The 20,503-nt window shown below is 67.5% G+C and overlaps 3 protein-coding genes across 4 annotated transcripts; 2 read left to right on the plus strand and 1 right to left on the minus strand.

The window, feature by feature from the left end:
- The first annotated feature begins 604 nt into the window (after positions 1-604).
- Positions 605-2,743, plus strand: CCR10 (C-C motif chemokine receptor 10). The gene is made up of 2 exons (XM_057414163.1): positions 605-724; positions 1,569-2,743. Exons 1-2 carry the CDS (start codon positions 713-715, stop codon positions 2,649-2,651), a joined length of 1,095 nt encoding a protein of 364 aa, XP_057270146.1. The 5' UTR covers positions 605-712; the 3' UTR covers positions 2,652-2,743.
- A 2,016-nt stretch (positions 2,744-4,759) lies between these two features.
- Positions 4,760-12,742, plus strand: PLEKHH3 (pleckstrin homology, MyTH4 and FERM domain containing H3). Of its 2 annotated transcripts, none has more exons than XM_057414162.1 (13): positions 4,760-4,959; positions 6,637-6,692; positions 7,335-7,423; positions 7,602-7,796; positions 7,940-8,097; positions 9,207-9,330; positions 9,482-9,779; positions 9,884-10,091; positions 10,272-10,399; positions 10,522-10,642; positions 11,659-12,108; positions 12,190-12,381; positions 12,465-12,742. In XM_057414162.1, exons 1-13 carry the CDS (start codon positions 4,810-4,812, stop codon positions 12,681-12,683), a joined length of 2,388 nt encoding a protein of 795 aa, XP_057270145.1. In that variant the 5' UTR covers positions 4,760-4,809; the 3' UTR covers positions 12,684-12,742. The 2 variants fall into 2 exon arrangements, with proteins under 2 accessions (XP_057270145.1, XP_057270144.1); XM_057414161.1 differs by having other exon boundaries at positions 10,272-10,408; positions 12,465-12,741.
- Positions 12,743-14,460: 1,718 nt separating this feature from the next.
- TUBG1 (tubulin gamma 1) lies at positions 14,461-20,321 on the minus strand. Its single transcript, XM_057414160.1, has 11 exons — positions 20,193-20,321; positions 19,846-19,958; positions 19,216-19,383; positions 18,914-18,982; positions 18,476-18,555; positions 17,776-17,902; positions 16,967-17,053; positions 16,739-16,888; positions 15,477-15,629; positions 15,008-15,169; positions 14,461-14,771 (listed from the first exon to the last, which is right to left on the minus strand). The coding sequence occupies exons 1-11, from the start codon at positions 20,239-20,241 to the stop codon at positions 14,574-14,576; spliced, it is 1,356 nt and encodes a 451-aa protein (XP_057270143.1). The 5' UTR covers positions 20,242-20,321; the 3' UTR covers positions 14,461-14,573.
- Between the last annotated feature and the right edge of the window lie 182 nt (positions 20,322-20,503).

Genomic DNA, 20,503 nt, shown 5'->3' on the forward strand with positions numbered 1-20,503 from the left:
GGCAGCAGGAGGGCCGAAGGCAGAGCTGGGATAAACCACGACAGAGACGGCTGTAGCTGGGAGAAAGGGGGATTGAGGGATTAGCACAGCAAATGGATGGAAGCCCGTTAAAGCTGGGGATCAGTTTGTTCCTCCCTGGGGAGAGGAAAGTGGGGCCTGTGCCCTACAAGAACTAAGCTGCTCCTTAATGAGGAGCTGGGAATTTTGTTGTCAACAACCAGGAACAGGATACCCAGTGCTGCAGGGCTGTGGGGTGCAGGGCAAGGCTGCCCTAGGAGCAGCATCCTGTCGGTGCCCAGCTCAGCTCCGGCCCATGCTCAGCTCCATGGCCCTTTCCCTCCAGCCGGGAACCAGGCAGCCCTTGTGGGGCAGGAGCCACAAACAGGCCCAATAGGGTTGGGATCTCCCAACACTGGATGTCCCCCCGCAGACCCTGCTGTCCCTGTTTGTCCCCCAGCCCCGCAGGACAGGGGCTCAGCAGTGCTGCTACTTCCACCCCCAGAGCACAGGTGGTAGCCACAGAGTAGAAGATGCAGGATGCGCTCCAGAGCGGGGTCACGTTCGCCTCCCTGCCTTCCGCCCCCGGGGCTGGGCCTGTGAGCTCTGCACCGCTCTCAGTATCGGGAGCTGCGCGTGGTCAAACCACAGGCTGCAGAGTGCGAGACACCGAGGGCTCCAGACCCACCAGCCAGGGGAAGGGTCCCATTGCGCCATGCAGGAGCAGGTGAGGGCTGCGGGGCAAGGGGCTCGCTGGAGCGGGGGGAGCACCCCCTTCACTGCCTTTTTCTGTTGCTTTTAAATGGCTCTCATGAGCTGGCTGGGTTTGGGCTGAAAGGCAGAGCCCTAGGAACGCAGGGCAGTGCCCAGTGCCCCAAGACCCCAGGGCCTGGAGCAGGGAATGGGCTGCAGGAGCTGCTGGGGAGTCAACCTCCCGCAGCACTGAGTTCACATCCCAGCTGCGGCCATGGAATGGGTGCGGGATCAGGCTCACTGGTGGGAGCTGGGGTGAAACTGCTGTCAGGAGGCTGCTCTGAGCCAGAGCCATGCTGGATCCTGACCTCCATGGCAATGGGGGCCCAGGAGCGGTGCTGTCCCTCTGCCCGGAGCAGGGCCAAGAGGCTGGGAGCTGGGAGCACTGTGCACAGCTGCCTGCGGGCTGGGCAAGGCAATGGGACCCTCCAAGACCTCCCTGGCTGGGAGCAGAACTGGGCAGTTGTGGGGCTGTCAGCACTGGGGTCCCCAGGGTGCTGCATGGGTGCTCTGGGCAAGTCCATCTGCGTAGGGCCGCCAGGGCCGTGGGCTGGGTGCTGAGCCCCTGGGGAGCTGAGGAACAGCACGGCTTGTTTGTGGGGTGTGGAGCTGCATCGGGGACGCCATGGCCGGGGTCACGTCTCCACCAGCTCTGCACCGCTAGTGACTGCTCCTGAAGCTTGTGGTTGCTCTCACAATGAGCACACGGCGAACCTCCGTCTGCTTGGGGTGGGTGCGAGACGGAAACTGCCTGAGTGCAGGGCTGGGTGGAGGAGGCTCCCTGGGTACGAGCATCCCTGACACCCTCCTCTGCGCAGGTGACCCCCAGCCCCGTCCCCATGGAGCTGACTGCCACCACCGACTTCTACCCATGGGAGGACGGGGACTCGTGGGAAGGGAGCATCCTGCCCGAGCTCTGTGAGAAGCAGGCGGTGCAGAGCTTTGCCCGCACCTACCAGCCTGCCGTCTACCTGCTGCTCTCACTGCTGGGCACGGTGGGGAACGGGCTGGTGCTGCTCACACACACCCGGTACCGCCAGGCACACAGCATCACCGACGTCTGCCTCCTGCACCTCGCCCTCTCCGACCTCCTGCTGCTCCTGACGCTGCCCTTCGCTGTCGCAGACACGCTGCAGGGCTGGTCCCCGGGCACAGCCACCTGCAAGGCGCTGCAGGGCCTCTATGCCCTCAACTTCTACAGTGGCTTCCTCTTCCTCACCTGCATCAGCCTGGACCGCTATGTGGCCATCGTGCGGGTGCCGGCCGCCTGCCGCCTGCGCCCGCGGGCTCGCCGCCACGGCTGGCTAACGGCGGGGCTGGCCTGGCTGCTGGCCGCGCTGCTGGCGCTGCCCCAGTTCATCTACGGCCGAGTGCAGCAGCACCAGCACCTCCGGCTCTGCCGCGTCGTCTTCCCCGGCGCGGCCTCACGGGCGGCTCGAGGGGCCACCAACCTGGTGCAGGTCGTGCTGGGCTTCGCGGTGCCCTTCGTGGTGATGGCGAGTTGCTACGCGGCCGTGGCACGGACGCTGCTGGCGGCCCGCGGTGCCCAGCCCCACCGTGCGCTGCGGGTGCTGCTGGCCCTCGTGCTGGTGTTCGTGGCCCTGCAGCTGCCCCACAGCCTGATGGTGCTGCTGGACGCGGCCGAGCTGTTGGCCAGCTGGGAGGTGAGCTGCGCCCAGAGCCGCCGCAAGGACCTGGCGCTGCTGGTCACCGGCGGGCTGGCGTACCTGCGCTGCTGCCTCAACCCGCTGCTCTATGCCTTCTTGGGCCAACGCTTCCGCCGCGAGCTGTGGCTGCTGGCCAGCGATGCCGGCTGCGTGGGGCCCCTTGACCAGCGCTGCCCCGGCTGCCCCAGTCCCCGCCGGCGCACGTCGCTCTCCACCTGCCCCGATGTGGTGTAGGGACGCGGTGCCCGTGGCCCGGACAGGGACCAGCACCCCGGGGCTCGGACCCTCTGCGGCTCCCTTGGGACAGCCCCGTCGGGGCATGGCAGAGCCGACGTCCCACGCGGTGCCTGCGCACACACAGGCAGAGGGAAGAGCAGCCCCACAGAGCCCGTGAGCCCTGCAAGTGCCTCTGCTGTGCAGTGAACTGCTGGGCTGGGGGGACCCTGCAATGTCACACGTGTTTCAGGGGACCACGTAATGTCATACGTGCTTCAGGGGATCACGTCCTGTCACATGTGAACCGGGGTGCCGTGCTGCAGGGGATGATGCGGTGTCACGCGTGCTCTGGGGTGCGGTGCCGGCTCACGCGTCCTGCGGGGCTGTGCGGTTCCGGTGGGCCCGGGCTGGTTCCCACCCTCGCAATAAACCCCGCTCCAATCCCGGTGGGTGAGCGCCGGCCCCGTGCGAGCCGGGGTTGTCCGGGACGGGGCGGGGGGGGTCAGGCCGTGCCCATCGGTGCCGGCCGGGGGTGCCTGCAGGCGGCAGCAGAGCCCCGCGCTTCCTGCCTGCTCCCTGCCTGCTCCCTGCCCGTGTCCCGCCCGTTCCTGCGTGCGGGGCGACCCCGGCAGCCGTGGAGCGGGCGGGGACCGGCTGCGGGCGGAGGGACGGGGCCGGGAGCGGGGACTCGCGGGGTGCGCGGCTCCCCCGTGGGGGGGGGGGGGGGCCGGTGGGGCGGGAGTGGGGCCGAGCCCAGGCCGCTGCCCCCGCGGTGCCGGAGGGGCTGCGAGCCCCGGGGCTGGCACCCTGCGAGGGCACAGACCCCCGGCCCCGTGCGGCTGCACCAGGGTGCCGGGAGCGGGACGGGACCTGGCTTTGGCACAGCCGCCCATGCGGTGTCCGCGGAGGAGCCCGGCATGTGGGGAAGCACCTCCTGGTGCTGCCGGGCTGGAGGCTGCTTCCTGCTCACCCCCAGGGCCCTCTGGGGATCAACCCAGCGTTCCGATGGGAGAAGCTGTCCTGGACCCTTCACCTCCTGCTGAGCCGGAAACACCTTTACTGCTGACTCAGCATCCGCATCCCTACAGTGAAGGGCCTGGGCGATGGACCCTCATCCCCCACAGCCCTCGGCTGTCCCTGCTGATGGTGGGGCCAGATTCAGGCACTATCTCCCTGCACTGGCCCCGCGGCAGTGCTGGGCTTGGCCCCGCAGCGGTGCTGCCATCTCCTCTCATCGCTGTGTCCCACATCACCTCTGTCATGGTGCCGCTGCCCGCTCTGCCTGCCCCAATGGCCCCGAAGCAGGGCTCAGACCCGGCGCAGGCTGTGTGGGAGGAGAGCTGGCATCGGCGCTTCCTGCGTGCGCATCCCAGCACCCGGCTCCCGCAGACCGTGGTGACCCAAGAGCTGTAGCTCAGCCAGAGCCGGGGCTGATGTGCTTAACCCCTTCTGGGGCTCTGAGAGCAAGGCCAGGGCCCAGGCGCCTGCGCAGCACCCACAGCACCAGCACCTATGGACCCTCTGCTGCCAGGCAGGGCCCAGGGCCAAGCTGAGCTGTGCTGCTTTGCTGCGGGACCAGGTGTGACCCCACCATGAGCCCCCTGTACCCGCTCCCATGCCAAGCATAGGGCCCTCCAGCCCATGAGCTGCCGCTGGCACACGCTTGGCACTGGCACCACACCGGCTGAGCTGTCATCCCGGGACGGGTGTTGGTGCTGGGGCATGCGGGACAGCGCATGGCACCGGTGCCGTGGGGCTCGACGTGCAGCCGGTGAAACCCCGGCGCTGCTGGAACGAGCTCGCTCTGCGCACTCTGCCTGGCACGGGGCCCGGTGCCGGTACCGGCGAGCTGCGTGCGGTGCCAGTGCTCACACCGGGCTCAGGCGGTGCCTGGTGCCCGCAGCACCGGCCCCGCCGCAGCCGGGTCCCCCCCGCTGCTCCTCCCGGTGCTCCCCCCCCGGTTAATCGCGAGCCCCTGCCCGGCAGCTGACGCAAGCGGCGGCCCCGCCGCCCCGGGCGCGCTGACTCCGCCCCGGGCCGCGCACGGCGATTGGCGGCTGCCGGTGACGCGCCCGGCCCGGCCCGCCCGGGGCGGCGGCGGGGCCGGTCCCGGTTGTGGCGGCCGGTGCGCGGCGGGGCCGGTCCCGTCCCGGTGCCGTCCGGTGCCGGCGGGGCGATGCCGTTCCCGGGCGGGCTGTGGTGGCTGCTGTGCTGCCGGCAGGGCTTCACGCTGCTGCGGCGGGACTACGGCGAGGCGGACCGGGAGGCGGACGGCGAGGAGGAGGAGGAGGAAGCGTCCTTCGAGCTCCGCGCCCAGGGAGACCAGGTGGGGCCGGTACCGGCGCCGGGACATGCACCGGGGCCTCGGCTGGGTACGGGGCGGCGGGACCGGTGGTGCGCGGCTTCTCCCGCCCGGGTGCGCAGCTCGGCCCGGGCCCCGCGCCTGCCCGCGCACGTCCCCGCCGGTCCCCCCGCCCCGGCTGCCCTTGGCGCGTCCCCGCGAGGCGCGGGGGGGGTCCCAGAGCGGTGCAGGGGTGCGAGCGAAACCGGGGCGCTGCCAGGACGGGTGGGCAGCCCGGGGGGGGGGGGGGGATCGGGGATCGGCAGCGCCGGATCCGCACCGGGACCGGAGCTGCCCCGTGCGGCCGCCGGGGTTGCCTGAGGTGCGTGGAACCAGCTCGGTCCAGACCTGCTCGGTCCAGACCCGGGAGCACGTGCGGGGAACGGGCCTGGATCTCCCCTCTCCGGTCGCTTCCTCTGTTTAGAGAAGCGGAGCGGCGGAAACCGGCGCTTCCTCCGGCCGGGCTGCGTGGGGAACGCGGATAGCGCGGGGCTGCGGGGGGGAGCCCGGCTCCCGGGCGCTTCTCCTGCCCATCCCGGCTGCCTCCTGCCCCGTCTGGCGGTGGTGACGCTCTCCCGGTTGCTGCGGCCCCTTTCCCGGTGCCCGCTGCACGGGCCTGACCCCCCCACCCCGCCTGTCCCCCGCCAGCGGGTCTCCTTCTTGCCAGTCCCACAGGGACAGGGGACAGCGGCAGGGCTGGAGCTGGGCCCGGTGACATCGGTGGCAGTGCCAAGGGCACGGCAATGGCAGGAGCGGTCTTTGGGCTGCCAGCGTCCCATGGGCCGGGGCTGGCGGGGGCGGTCGTGACGCCGGCTCCCCAGGGAGCCCGTCACCGTGGCCAGGGCTCTTTGGGAACCGGCTGCAACGGCCGCCCCTTCCTGGGAGCGTGGGAGCAGCTACCCCGACCCTGCCACCGCGGCTCCGCTCCGGGTTATTTATATCCTTGAGAAGGAGCCGCCATGGCCTCGTCCTCACGGGGGTAAGGAGCTGGGCCCATGTTGGTGCCTGCAGCCATGCAGCAGCGTGTGGGGGTCCTCTGCAGTGGGGCAGTCACTGGCCCCGTGCAACAAGTGCCCTTAATGCCCTGGCACAGCAGTGCCGGCGCTAGGCCCTGGCACAGCCGTACCTGCAGCGGCTCCCCCTTCCCTGGCACTATTTTTAGCAGCCGTCTCCCATCCCCGCCGCTCCTCCAGCTGCCCCACCGGGCACTGCCGGTGCCTGCCCGTGCCTGGGCTCTGCCTCGTGTCCCAGCACGTGCCCCGGGGTCCTCACGTGAGCGGCACCGTCCATGCCGGGTTGCGCTGCACGAGGAGGAACCGGCCCCTGTCCCGCTGCGGGGCCAGGGACTTCCCTGCGCCGCGTCCCACCGCCGCGGGCGGGAAGTCAGTGGCCCCATTACAATGGGACTTTGTGCCCTAAGCGCATTACTCAGCACTGACCTTGTGCAATTCTGCACGGTGTGCAGCCGGCCGGGTCAGCCGAGGACACGCAGCTTGAGCGCCCGGCGCCTGCTCCGCACCCTGGAGTGCCCCCGCGGCTGCCGTGCGGACACCGGGGCTCCCGGCCCCGCTGCAGCAGGACTGAGCCTGTCCCTCTAGGCCTGGAGCCGGGCTGGCGAGCCACTGGGTGCCACTGGGACTGAGACATCTCCTTCCTCCGCAGGGGTCCCTGGAGGTGAGCCTGAGCCAGCCCACCCGCAGCAGCAGTGGCTCGGAGCGGTGAGTGATGCTGTGTCCGTCCCGTTTAGGCATCCCATCCCTTGCGTGGTGCTGTAGGGGCTGGGGGTCTGACACACACTGGTAGGATGCACTGGTGCTGGCATGTGCTGCACCATCCTGCCCACGGGGCCAGCACCAAGCTCTGCTGGTCTATGGGCTAGAGCAGAGGCTGGCAGAGCCGGGATAGCCACGCTCTGTCCCCATCCCCAGTGCGTCGTTGGGCACGTCTCCATCCCTCTGCCATGCTGATGGCTTGGCTGCCGCAGGCTCAGCCAACAGGGGCTCTGTGGGGCCATGTCCACCAGTAGAGGCCATGCCTTGGGGCAGTGCACGCCCAGGGATATGGGGTGCCGGGGGCACAGGGGCCTGCTCGCTCCCTGTCCTCCCAGTGCCGACACGGCCGCCAACATTCCTTCCTGGTTGTTCATTTTCCGAATTCCTTGGCAGGGCCACGACTGCAAACAGCTTATTTTTAGCCAGGGTCATCTGCACCCGATGGCTTTGCTGCGTTCCCACCGTGGGGTTGTGGGGTGCCCAGAGCCCCTCAGGATCCAGATCCTCCCAGCCCACAGGCCAGGTCCCTGCTCCAGGGCTCTGCAAGCTTCCGGTGGGCACCAGCACTCAGCCCCGTGTCACCCTCAGGTCCCTGCTTGTCGCAGAGGAGATGCGCAGCCTCATCGTGGAGAAGGGCCCAGGGCCAGTGGAGGATGACCCCGACGCTCTCATTAAAGGTGGGTGCAGCCATGCTGGGCACAGGGGCCTCCGGAGCCGGCAGATCGTGCTCCGACCACCTCTGGGTCCCACGCCAGAGGCACAGGGAGCACTGAGCAGACGCTGCCCTGCACCAAAGGGCTGGTGGGACGGATGCTGCTGGCAGCAGTAGGAGCTGAAGCATCATCCCCTTCCCAGGCTGGCTGCAGCGGGAGGTGCGGGGAGGCGTGAAGACCCCCTGGATCCGGCCTCGGAAGTACTGGTTCGTGCTGACGCCCGACTCCCTGGACTACTACAGCAGCAACGAGAAGGGGGCCCGGCGGCTGGGCTCCCTCGTGCTCACCAGCCTCTGCTCCGTGCTGTGGCCAGACAAGCAGACCTACAAGGAGACGGGTAAGGGGCCAGCACCCATCAGCTGGGAAGCACCTTGTGCCCTCTGTCACCCTCCCAAGCCGGGGGTCTCCATCACGCAGAGGAGGGGCTGTGCCCGGTGGTGGGCAGCGGGTGAGCTGTGTCTGTGCCTCTGTCCCTCGCAGGCTACTGGAGCGTGACGGTGTTCGGCAGGAAGCATTGCTACCGCCTGTACACGGAGCGCCTGAAGGAGGCCGTGCGCTGGGTGTGCGCGGTGCAGAAGGTCATCGACAGCAAAGCACCGGTGCAGACACCCACCCAGCTGCTGATGCGTGATGTTGAGGTGAGCCCTGTGGGGCTGGTGGGGGGGGGGTGGTCGGGGGGGACTCGTGTGCCGTGGGGTGGTGGCGGTGGTGGGTACATGTGCCAGGCGGTGATGGTGGGTACCTGTGCTGGGCGGTGATGGTGGGTACCGGTGATGGTGGGTACCTGTGCTGGGCGGTGATGGTGGGTACCGGTGATGGTGGGTACCTGTGCCGGGTGGTGATGGTGGGTACCTGTGCCAGGCAGTGATAATGGGTACCTGTGCTGGGCAGTGATGGTGGGTACCGGTGATGGTGGGTACCTGTGCCGGGTGGTGATGGGTACCTGTGCCAGGCAGTGATAATGGGTACCTGTGCTGGTCAGTGATGGTGGGTACCTGTGCTGGGCAGTGATGGTTGTGGGTACCTGTACCCAGCGGTGGTGGTGGGTACCTGTGCCAGGTGGTGATGGTGGGTACCTGTGCTGGGCGGTGATGGTGGGTACCTGTGCTGGGCGGTGATGGTGGGTACCAGTGATGGTGGGTACCTGTGCCGGGCGGTGATGGTGGGTACCTGTGCTGGGCGGTGATGGTGGGTACCTGTGCTGGGCGGTGATGGTGGGTACCGGTGATGGTGGGTACCTGTGCCGGGTGGTGATGGTGGGTACCTGTGCTGGTCAGTGATGGTGGGTACCGGTGATGGTGGGTACCTGTGCTGGGCGGTGATGGTGGGTACCGGTGATGGTGGGTACCTGTGCCGGGCGGTGATGGTGGGTACCTGTGCCAGGTGGTGATGGGTACCTGTGCCAGGCAGTGATAATGGGTACCTGTGCTGGTCAGTGATGGTGGGTACCGGTGATGGTGGGTACCTGTGCTGGGCGGTGATGGTGGGTACCGGTGATGGTGGGTACCTGTGCCAGGCGGTGATGGTGGGTACCTGTGCCAGGTGGTGATGGGTACCTGTGCCAGGCAGTGATAATGGGTGCCTGTGCTGGTCAGTGATGGTGGGTACCTGTGCTGGGCAGTGATGGTTGTGGGTACCTGTACCCAGCGGTGGTGGTGGGTACCAGTGCCAGGTCGTGATGGGTACCTGTGCCAACACTCAGCCCGGCAGGCCCTCTGCAGCTGACTTCGTTGTTTCACCCTCCCAGGAGCACTGCGGCAGCCCCGAGGTGCTGGAGCAGATCTACCGCTGCAACCCCATCCTGCGCTACACCAGCAGCCCCCTCTACGCTCCCCTGCTGCCCTTCCCCTACGGCAGCCTGGACCAAAGCGGTGAGGGGCAGGCGGGGGCACAAAGCCCGGTCCCATGGCCTTGCAGGGTGCTGTGCAGGGCAGGGAGGCACTGGGCCCCGGGTGCCTGGGTCTCGGGAGGGGTGGTCCTGTGACAGCCCATGGGGCTGTTAACCCCGATGCCGTCCCGCAGCCCCTGGCCCCCGCAGCTACACGGCGCTGCGTGACGAGGCCGTGAAGCTCTTCAACTCGCTGCAGCAGCTGGAGTCGGAGCGGGACCCGGTGCCGCTGATGCAGGGCGTCCTGCAGACCTGCCTGGACCTGCCGCCGCTGGTGGACGAGATCTACTGCCAGCTGGTGAAGCAGACCACGGAGCCGCCGGCGCCGGGCGGGCAGGGCGACCTGCACTACTGGCAGCTGCTCACCTGCATGAGCTGCACCTTCCTGCCCTCCCCGCCCGTCCTGCGCTTCCTGCGCTTCCACCTGGACAGGCGAGTGCCGGCGGGGCACCGGGCACCGGCTGCGGGCAGGGAGGGTGCCGGAGCCCGCACCGGGTCAGTGTTGCTCTGACCCCCATCCCCCGGCGCCTTTGCAGGACAGAGAGCCGGTTCCCTGCCTCGGAGATGGCTGAGTATGCCTGCTTCATCCGGGAGGCGCTGGGGAAGACGAAGGGGCGGGAGTGCGTGCCCTCGCTGGAGGAGATCCTGGTGCTGATGCGGCGGCAGGAGATGATCTGCACCGTGCACTGCCCCGGGGCGCCAGCCTGCAGCGTGGCCATCAGCTCCCACACCACGGCCCAGGAGGTGAGGGGCTGCAGGCACAGCGGGCGAGGGGCATTCGACGTGAGGGGCTGGGCAAGCAGCGAGCTCCGGGTGGTGAAGGGCTCCTGCGGGTCTGCCCCAGCTGAGCGCCGGTGGAGAGGGGCCGGGGCTTTGCCCACCTTGACCTCTCTGTCCTTGCCCCTTGCCTTTGGCTCACCCCAGGTGGCCCAGGAGCTGGTGTCGCGCCTGGGGCTGTCCCAGAGCCCCAATCTCTTTGCGCTCTATGAGCAGTCCCGGCGGCGGGAGCACCCCGTGGGCAGCGCCACGCTGCTGGCCGACGTCCTCACCAGGTTTGAAAAGTAAATGTCCTGCTCTGCTGCCTATGGGGAAGATGGGATGGGATGGGATGGGGTGAGATGGGGCAGCCTCCCCCTGCCCGCCCCCATGCTGATGGGGCCAGTCTCTTCTGCAGCCTGGCTGGGGAGGAGCGGGAGCAGGACCCGCCGTGCCGGCTCTGCTTCAAGCACTACGGCTTCCTGGACACGGACAACGTCCCGCGGGACAGCCTGGAGTTTGCTCTTCTCTTTGAGCAGGTGAGAGCCGTGATGGTGTGGCAGCGCCGAGCCGTGCCATGCTGGGATGGCCATGCTGCGCCAAGCCACGGTGGCTGTGCCGTGCTATGCTGGGATGGCTGTGCTGTGCCAAGCCACGGTGGCTGTGCTGTGCCGTGCCCTGCCATGGTGGCTGTGCCATGCTATGCTGGGATGGCCGTGCTGTGCCAAGCCACGGTGGCTGTGCCGTGCCCTGCCATGGTGGCTGTGCCATGCTATGCTGGGATGGCCGTGCTGTGCCATGCTGGGATGGCCGTGCTGCGCCAAGCCATGGTGGCTGTGCCGTGCCCTGCCATGGTGGCTGTGCCATGCTATGCTGGGATGGCCGTGCTGTGCCATGCCATGGTGGCTGTGCTGTGCCATGCTAGGATGGCCATGCTGTGACATGCTGGGATGGCCATGCTGCGCCAAGCCACGGTGGCTGTGCCGTGCTATGCTGGGATGGCTGTGCTGTGCCATGCCATGGTGGCTGTGCCGTGCCATGCTGGGATGGCTGCGCTGTGCCATGCTGGGATGGCTGTGCTGTGCAATGCCATGGTGACTGTGCCATGCTATGCTGGGATGGCTGCGCTGTGCCATGCCATGGTGGGATGGCCATGCTGTGCCATGCCATGGTGGCTGTGCTGTGCCATGCTATGCTGGGATGGCTGCGCTGTGCCATGCCATGGTGGGATGGCCATGCTGTGCCATGCCGTGGTGGCTGTGCTGTGCCATGGTGGGATGGCCATGCTGTGCCATGCCATGGTGGCTGTGCTGTGCCATGCCGTGGTGGGATGGCTGTGCTGTGCCATGCCATGGGGGACATGCCGTGTCATGGTGGGATGGCTGTGCCGTGCCATGCCATGGTGGCTGTGCCGTGCCATGCCATGGTGGCTGTGCTGTGCCATGCCATGGTGGCCATGCCATGCCATGCTGTGCTGGCCGTGCTGTGCCATGCCGTGCTGGCTGTGCCATGCCATGATGGCCGTGCCGTGCCAGCTCACGCCGCCCTCCCGCAGGCACACGAGATGGTGCTGCGGGGCTACGTGCCCACGTCGGAGGAGACGCTGCAGACCTTGGCCGCGCTGCGCCTGCAGAGCCTCAACAGCGACTTCTCGACCCACGCTCCCTTCCCGCGCCTCGAGGAGCTCTTCCCACCCCAGGTGCTACACGCGCGGCTGCCGGCCCCCTGCCACCGGCCCCCCGCCAAGTGCCGGGGTGCGCGGCTGCGTGCGGGGCTCCTGGCCGGGGGGCTCTGGGGGCAGGCGTTGGCCAAGCAGCGCGCGGAGCGGGACCAGCGCCTGCGGGGCCGCCTGCGGGAGGAGGGTGCCAGCACCATGGCCGCCATCCTGGAGAAGTGGAAGCTGCTGCAGGGCATGGGCCGGCCAGAGGCCATGGCCGCCTACGTGGCGCTGGTGCGCGAGTGGCCCGGCTTCGGCTCCACGCTCTTCGACGTCGACGTGCGTGCGGTGAGGAACCGGGGGCTGCGGGGCCGGGATGGGGGGCCAGCCATGGCCGGTGCAGCTCTGTGACCCCCTCTGTCACCGCAGAGCCCCGTGGGGGCCGCACCGCAGCGGCTCTGGCTCGGCATCGGTGCCAAAGCCGTTTCGCTCTACAAGCCCGGGGAGCCCGAGCCCTTGGACAGCTTCTGCTACAGCCGCATCTCCTCCTTCGGCGCCTCCGACAGCGGCACCTTCCGCATCTCCGTGGAGGACTGGGACCTGCTCTTCGAGACCTCCCAGGTAAGGGGGCTCCAGCCCCTCTGCATCCCCCCCCTGCCCCACGCAGGCTGCCCCCGGCTGCCCCGTGTCCGCTCTGCCCGCAGGTGGAGGAGATCGCGCAGCTCCTCAACACCTACCTCGCCTCTGCGGCCGCCCGGCAACCGCCCCTGTCCCCGGAGCCGGCCCCCAGCCCCGCTGCCTCCGACCCCACCGCGCTGCCCCGGGGGCTCTGCCCCACGGCCGGGCCCTGGCAGCACCAACCGCCGGTGGGCTCCTTCCACAGCCAGCCCGGTGCGCGGTGCGGCCCCGCAGGGTGCTCGTGACGGCCGGTGCCGAGCCGCAGGTCTGTGCCGGTCCGCGGCGGCTCCGGAGCAGGGGCTGGGGCTCGCCCCCCCCCCTCCCCGCCCCACGCCGCCGGTGCCTTTCTGGTGACTCCCTTAATTTATTTGGAGCCCTCCACGTCTCCCAGCACTTTCCCTGGAGGGCAGCGGGTCCCTGCGCTGCCCCCAGGCCCGTCCCTGTCCCTGTGCCCCGGTGCCTTCGCCTGCAGCACCCGTGCTGCCCGGCAGCTCTGCCTGTGTGCCGGCACCGGGCAGCGGTGCTGCGCCATCGTCCGCGTCCGTCCGCCGAACCCACCCCTCTTGGAAAGCTGCGGGCGGCTTTTGGCCCAGCGCCCTCCTCCCGGTCCCGGCGCGGCGGCCCCGGGCGCGGAGGGGGGGGGTGGCCGGGACGGCAGAGGGGGCTCGGCCCCTCGGTGTTGCCTCTGTCCCGTTTGTCGGTTCTGTCCTGGGGATGGGGGGGAGTTGTTGGTTTTTCTAATAAATGCACAAAGGACAGGATGGGGCTGCGGTGCCGGTGGGGCTGCGGTGGGGCTGTGCTGCCGGTGGGGCTGCGGTGCCGGTGGGGCTGCGGTGGGGCTGTGCTGCCGGTGGGGCTGCGGTGCCGGTGGGGCTGCAGAGGGACGCCCTGATCCTGCAGCAGGGCCGGGACACGCAGCGGGAGCAGCACAGCGTGTCCTTGGGGGCAGCGCCTGCCGGCCACAGCCTTTGGCAGCTCCCCAACAGCGCGGGCAGCTCCGGCTCCCCGGCACCCCCTGGCACTGGCTGTCCCGGCAGCAGGCGCCTCGGCGGGGCTGGTGCCAAAGAGGGCGTGGGAGCCCGGCGCTGAGGGGTATTTTTAGCCTCCTGGTCCGTGCCACAGGGTCAGAGGAAAAGGCCAATTCTCACCTTGGGCTGCCCGTGGGCTTGGGACCGCGCCAGCACCACCCCACACCCCTGTCCCCTGCAGCCTGAATCACGCAGGGCAGGACTGGGCACTGCCAGGTCCCCATTGACACCGGCTGGCGCTGAGCTCGTGTCCTGTGCTGCAGTGCCGTCCCCTGCCTTGGCTCCTGCGTGCTGAGGGCCCCTGCATGGGGCCTCGTCCCTGTGAAGCAGCGCTGCGGGCAGGGCGGCGCCGGTTCCCGGCCCTGGTCAGCCGTGGCAGCAGGTCCTGCCGGTATTTCTGGCTCTGCCGCAGCAGTGGCCCCGGCGGGAGCAGCTCCCGGCCCCACCGGGACGTGCAGGGGAGCAGCGGCCCCGGTCCAAGTGCTCCCAGGACCCTGCAGAGCTGCGGCTGCGCAGCGGGGCTGCACGCAGCAAGCGCTGGCCCTTGGCAGCATCTGCAGCTGCTCCTTGCCCAGCTGCTCGCGTAGGGACACGCGGAGGCAGCGTCAGTGCAGGAGCAGCCTTTATTAAAGCAAAATAACCTACAAAAATATAGATACAGCCTGTGCCCCAGGCCTGATCTGGCGAAGGAGGAACAAGGCTCCCGCCCAGGGCAAGGACTAGCTCAGCCACACAGAGCCTTTGGCCGCAGGGCTTGCGCGCACCCACCTCATCAGGCCAGGCCTGTTCCAAGCCCCTGGGTTCGCTCTCGTCACCCTCCTCCGAGCGAGCGTTGCTCGCATGGGCAGAGGTTCCCTCCCAGCGCAGCACGCAGCTGCCCCAGTCCTGTCCTGGGCCAGGGCACGGGGGGGAAGCAGGGGCTGTGCCCTGCCAAGGGTCTTGCGGGGTTGCTGGCGCCGAGGAGCGCAGCGCACGTGTGTGTGGTGTGCGTGTGTGTGTGTGTGTGTGCAGCCGGTGCCGCGGCCGGGCAGCGCTGAGGGGTGCTAAACGTGGGCACGGCAGGGCCGAGCCCCGCCGGCGTGCGTGGAGGCGGCGGCAGCAGGGCGCTCACTGCTCCTGCGTGCCCCAGGAGATGTAGTCGGGGCGCGTGGCCGCGTGGTACTCGTCGATGAGCTGCTGCACGATCTCCCGGGAGTTGTCCAGCTCGTCGAAGTTGTCCTTGAAGATGTCCTCCTTGCGGAACTGCTCCAGGAAGGCCTCCCGCTTGCGCAGCTTGTCGTACTGCCGGCACGTCCGCTCAAAGAGCTGCGGGCGGCGCGGGGCTCAGCGCGGCCACCGACCCCCCTCCCCGCCCCGGGGAGCCCCACGGCCGCCGCTGCACCCAGCACGGAGGAAGGAGCCCGGCTTGCTCCTTGGAGGGAGGGCAGCACCGGGGTGAATGGGACCCCAGGCCTGCCGCGGCGTTGTGAGACCCCCAGGACTCACAAAGGGACATGAGAGGTGCGGACGGGGCCCCCCGCGGTGCAGGGGGAAGCGCTCACCGAGGAGATGTTGGTGTGGTTTGCCATCATGAGGCCGCTGACACGGTGTGCCGAGGGCAGGTACGGGGACTTGCGGGATAAAGCCACCTGGATGCTGGCAGGACCCCAGGGGATGAAGTTGGCCAGTTTCCTCTCCCGGATCCGCTGCAGGCTCTTGTGAACCTGGTGGGATGAGAGCAGAGAAGGGCAGCAGGGTGATGGGCAGAGCAGCCTGGTCCCAGCAGACCCAGGAGTTGCTCCTCACAAGGGTATTTGGCTGCAGGAAGGTGGATTCCAGCAAATGCAGCTGCTCATGGTCAGGGACGAGGGGCCTTCCACAAGGCCAGGGCCCATAGGAGCAACTTGGAGCCACTTCTCAGGTATGGTTCAGTCTTACCCCAGGATCCCCACAGAGGAACAGGGTGACCATGCTCTCCCCTGGCTGGCCATGCCATCACCATCACCATCTGGAATGGCCACAGGAGCTCACCTGTGTGGGATCCACCTCCCCCTGGATGATGTTGAGGATGGCAATGTAGCAGTGGTTGGTCTGCCTGTCTCGCCCTGTGGACACCATCACGTTCTTAGGCTGCAGCAATCGCCTCATCACATCCAGGACTGTGGTTTTCCTCACGCTGGCCACCTGCAAATGCCAGCCCGGGGTCAGAGGGAGCAGACGAGCTTGTGCCCTGCACACACACACACACACACACACACACAGGAGCAGAGGGCAGCTGCACGGAGAAGCCCTGGCCCCAGGGATGGACACACATGCAGAGCCACATGCAGGACAGGGAGATCCCAAAGCCACACAACAGGCACAGCCAGGCTGAGAACCAGAGCGTTGGCAGAGGCTCCAACACAAGGGTGCTGAGCTGCCCCCCAGCAGCACAGCAGGGGCTGGGGTGAGGCTCAGGTGAAGCCAGAGTGACAGGGACACGTTTTACGTTGTTCCCATCAAACTCCTGCCCTGTTCTGCTGCCCAAGCAAGGAGCGGGGCTGCAGGACAGGAGAAGGCTCGATCCCACCGGCCACCACAGGCACAGGGAGCTGCCAGAGCCAGGGCTGGCCCCCAAGGGAGAGCCCGGGGCAAGGACAGCTCCGCATGTGACAGCCCGGCTCCAGGGCCTGGCTGAGCCCTCCCCACGCTCCTGGGCAGAGAACAGGTCACACACTCGATACCCTTTTCAGAGCCAGCAGTTTCTCGGATTTGCTTCTCTGAGCAACATCCTGAGGGGAATGCACATAAGGAGAAGAGCAGCTGTGAGCGAGCTCCTGCAGCACGGCCAATGCAGTGAGAGCCTCTCACACCTCACCCTAACGAGGGGCACTGGCTGGGGACGAGCTGAACGGAAGCACGTGAGGCAGGAGAGGGGTGGCAGTTCCCCCCCAACCCCAGAACACGATGCCTGGAGCCCACGAATGCCAACACCCAACAGTGTTCTGACCCAGAGAGCCTGGGCTGGTGGCCCAGCGGGACAGCAGGACGGGCAGGGCCACTGTGCTGGGCTCCTTCCCATGGTTTCTAAGGGGGGCTTCTGTCAGGTCAGATGCTGTCAGCTCTGCCATGGCTGCAGCAGGGAGCCCAGCAGGCGTGCAAGGGCCTGCTCACGTCTGATGCACGTCACACGTGGGCCTGGGCTTTGGAATGCGCAACCCCAGCTCACAGCAGGACCAGGGGACTGAGGGATGTTATGAGGTGAGCGTGCACGGGGTGAGCATGGCAGCTCCTGCCCCAGGAAGGGGCATTACCGACTGGTCGGTGGTGAGCGGCGTGTAGCCCGTCATGAGGAAGTGCAGCCGGGGTGTGGGGATCAGCGAGGCAATGAGCCCGATGAGGTCGTTGTTCATGTACCCGGGGTACCGGAGCGTGGTGGTGCTGGCAGACATGATGGTGGAGACCTGGAGGGAAGAGGATGGGGTAAGCACCCGCGTCACCCCATGGTCACATTCAAGCCTGTGCAGGCTGCCCCTTCTCACCAGCTGGTTGATCTGAGAGAAGGACGGGTTCTGGATGTGCAGCCGGTCTGTCGCAATGCGGTTCAAGGCCGTGTTGTCCAGAACCACCTGCAAGAGGAAAGCACCGGCTCTGTGAGGAGCCTCAGCCTGCACAGGGGCAGTCCCAGCCTATGTCCTAGGGCATCCCTTGCCCAGCACGGGCCCTGAGCACCACGGCAGGTGGCAGACACCAGAACCCACTCGCTGACCCATGTGCAGCCTAACTGACACTGTTGATGGAAGCTCTTCCCTCCCGTCCTTGCTGAGCTCCTCAGTGTTCTCCCAAAGAGCTCTGCCTCTGGGCCAGCACCTTGCAGCTCCTGTCAGCCCCAGCAGCTCTGGAGAGCGGCTCCTGCCCTGCCTCATACAGATATAAGCTTGGGAGAGATGAGCAGCGCCTTGGTTAGGAGCTGAGCGAAGGCCCTGGAGCATCGTGAAGATGCTGCCTGGCTGGGACGTGTGAGTGCTGAAAGCAAGGCTGGACTCGAGTGCAAGCAGAGGAAGTGGAGCCAGTGCTGCCGTGGGAAGAATGTGCTGGGTCATGGAGGCACCAATGCCCAAGTGGACAGCACAGCAGTGCTCAGCACAGAGACCTCGTCCCTGGAGTCACCCCATCTCACATCTGCTCAGTCCTTCCGGACAGGGATGCTGTGCCTGGGGCACATGGCCCGTTGCTGTGGCCCTCACCCCACTCCCCTACAGCACTTGTCCCAGCAAAGGCCACGCAGCTGAGCGGCGGGGACGGGGCTGCCACGCAGGAGCTGCCTGGCACACAGTGACACTCCTCTTACCACGCAGTCAGCGTTCTGTGTCAGCCTCTTCAGTGTCAGCAGAGAGTTGTAGGGCTGGACCACAACGTCGCTCATCTCATCCTGGTTGGGGAAAACTGAGTACGTCTCCACCAGCTTCTTGGGATACCTGGGGAGAAAGCCCAGCCATCTCAAGAGTTAACACCGCCGAGCCAGCACTCTCCTCCCACCAGCTCCCTGTACAGTCTCCAGAGCTCAGGACAGCACTGAGTCACCAGTGCTGCGTGCCAGAGTTGGCTCCCAGTGAGGCAGAGAATTTGTCCCAGCAGTGCCTACCCCAGCAGTACAGGAGGAAGCTGCCAGACAGCGCTGCAGGCAAGGCTGAGCCATCCACAGGCTGATTAAGCAGCTGCTTACAAGCCTTGTCAAGAGGCTGCAAGCTCAAACAGGCAGCGATGGCAGCTCGGAGCCCACAGCTACAGCCTCCCACCCTCCCCGGCACAGCCAGGGTGTCTGAAGGCAGCTGCCTGCTGAGTACGGCTGAGAGAAGGCAGAGGCTGAGGCCAGTTGCAGACTCTGAGGTCCTGAGGCGTATCAGGAGCCATCCCCTCGCGGGGCAGCGTGCCAGGGGTTGCACAAGGCAGTGTTTGGGTGGGGGTGGTGGCTCTGAGTCAGCGCTGTGCTCTGGCAGGGCGCCGAGGCTGGGCCGGGAGGGACAGGGACAGCCTGAGTGAGCACTCACCTGTCATTCAGCCTCTCCAGGAGGTACGAGCCCAGTCCCGAGCCCGTTCCGCCAGCAATGGAGTGGCAAAGCACAAAGCCCTGCAAGGAAGCAGGACACGGGCAGCTCAAAGTGCAGCTCAGCGCCAGGAGCAGGCAGAGCAAAGCCCCCTGTGCCACCACCACCACCACCTCCAGCCAGGGCAACTGCATCTCTGCACACACCACAACGTGCAACTGCTGCTCAGGAGCCTTCTGGTTCCTCCCACCCCACAACAGACCAGAATAGCTCCAACATCACCTGCAGAGTCCAGTCGGGTCTATGACACAGAGGCGCACGTGCCCACCCTTTCCCTGGGCTCTCCATGCCATTCCCCTCCTTCTACAGTGCCCGAGGCCAAACTTGCTCTACCTGACTCGAGGGCAGGGCAGGCAGGTCCAACCCCCTTGATGTACTTACTTCCAAGCTGTCGCTCCCATCAGCCTCTCTGTCTATTATGTCAAAGATATCTTCGTGGATTTTTTCTCCCTGCAAGAGACACCAGACCACATCTTGTTCCTTTCCCACAGAAAACAGAGAAGAGCAGCTCAAGCCTGGAGTGAACCACGGCAGGCTGGCAGCGTGCTCCTGTGCCCAGGGTGCCCTGGCGTGAGTCCCTACTGAAGGATGAGGTGGATCTCAGAAACCACATCCTGAGCCTGACACGAGAGAGCCACGATTCAGCCTCACACCAAATGACCCAGGAGCACCAAAGCTGTTACCTGTGAGAAGCCACTGGCCCAGTTGTTCCCGGCTCCCCCGCCATGCTCAGACAAGTAGATGTTTTCTGGGTTGTAAAGGTTGGCATAAGGGGAGTTCAGGATGGAATGGATAACTCGGGGCTCCAGGTCCAGCAGCACGGCTCGTGGGATGTAGTGCTCATCGTCTGCCTGCGAGGAGGAGCAGCAAGATCAGTGCAGAAGAAACAGGGCATGCTTGTGCCACCCCGTGGCCGCGGGACAGCGACGGGGAGGAGGAGCAGGATGAGGAAGGACACTTGCTCCATGCAACCCGCCCACCCCGCAGCAGCTCCATGAGCCCCAGAGCCCACTCTGCACGCGGGGCAGGCGGGGGGGGGGTGTGTCTCCTCGAACGGGTGCTTACGTCAGGAGGTATCTATAGCACCTCAGCTTCGTGCTTCTGCCTCCACAGGCGCAGAGCACAGAAGGAGCGCTGGCAGCATCCTGCCTGCGGCTGCCGCTCCAACCAGCCCGGGGGCAGCGTCAGCCCACGGGCACCGGGAGGCTGCTGGGGCGGTGCCAGCGGCCCCGCCGCACGGATCACGGCGGTGACACGGGCAGCGGCCCCCCCGCAGCACAGCGAGCGCGGGGCAGGGGCAGCGCCCGCAGTACCTGGTAGAAGAAGACGTCCTTGCGGTCGGTGCCCTCGGTGGCGAACTCCTCCACGATGCCCTCGGGGCTGATGCCGTGCTCGGCGCAGAGCTGCTTCCAGAACTCGAACCCGACTGCGGGGCGGACCGGGGGGGGGAATCGGTCAGAGGCGGGGTGCGGGCCCGGTGCCCCCCGAGGCCGGGCGGCTCGGCCCCGCCCACCCCATTACACCACGCCCACTTCAGACCCCGCCCTCATCAAAACCACTCCTACTCGACCAGGCTCCGCCCCCTTTCCCTCAGCATCCCGGCCCCGCCCGGAGCGCGCCGCCCCGGTCCCTCCGCCGCCGCCGCCGCCGGCGCGCTCACTCTGGTTGCCGCACTGGCCCAGCTGCAGGGTGATGATCTCCCGCGGCATCGCGGCCCAGCCCCGTTCAGCTCCGCTCCGCTCCGCCCCGCTCCGCTCCTCCGCCCGCTGCCCCGCCGCGGCTCCCGCCCGGCGCCAACCGCACTGCGCGTGCGCGCGGGCAACTTCCGGGACAGCGCCGCTTGTTCCCTCCCCTCTTCCCAATCCTGGAAACGCGCATGCGCTCTGACAAGCCGGCGGCTGCCGCGCCTGCGCTGAAATGGCGGCGCCCAGGATTGCAGTGCTTCCGGCGGCGGCAGGGCGCCGCCATGTC

This window comes from Pezoporus wallicus, unplaced genomic scaffold, assembly GCF_028554395.1.
Source record: "Pezoporus wallicus isolate ANWC-B61680 ecotype Strahan unplaced genomic scaffold, APGP_CSIRO_Pwel_v1 contig_13150, whole genome shotgun sequence".
Lineage (NCBI taxonomy): Eukaryota > Metazoa > Chordata > Aves > Psittaciformes > Psittacidae > Pezoporus > Pezoporus wallicus.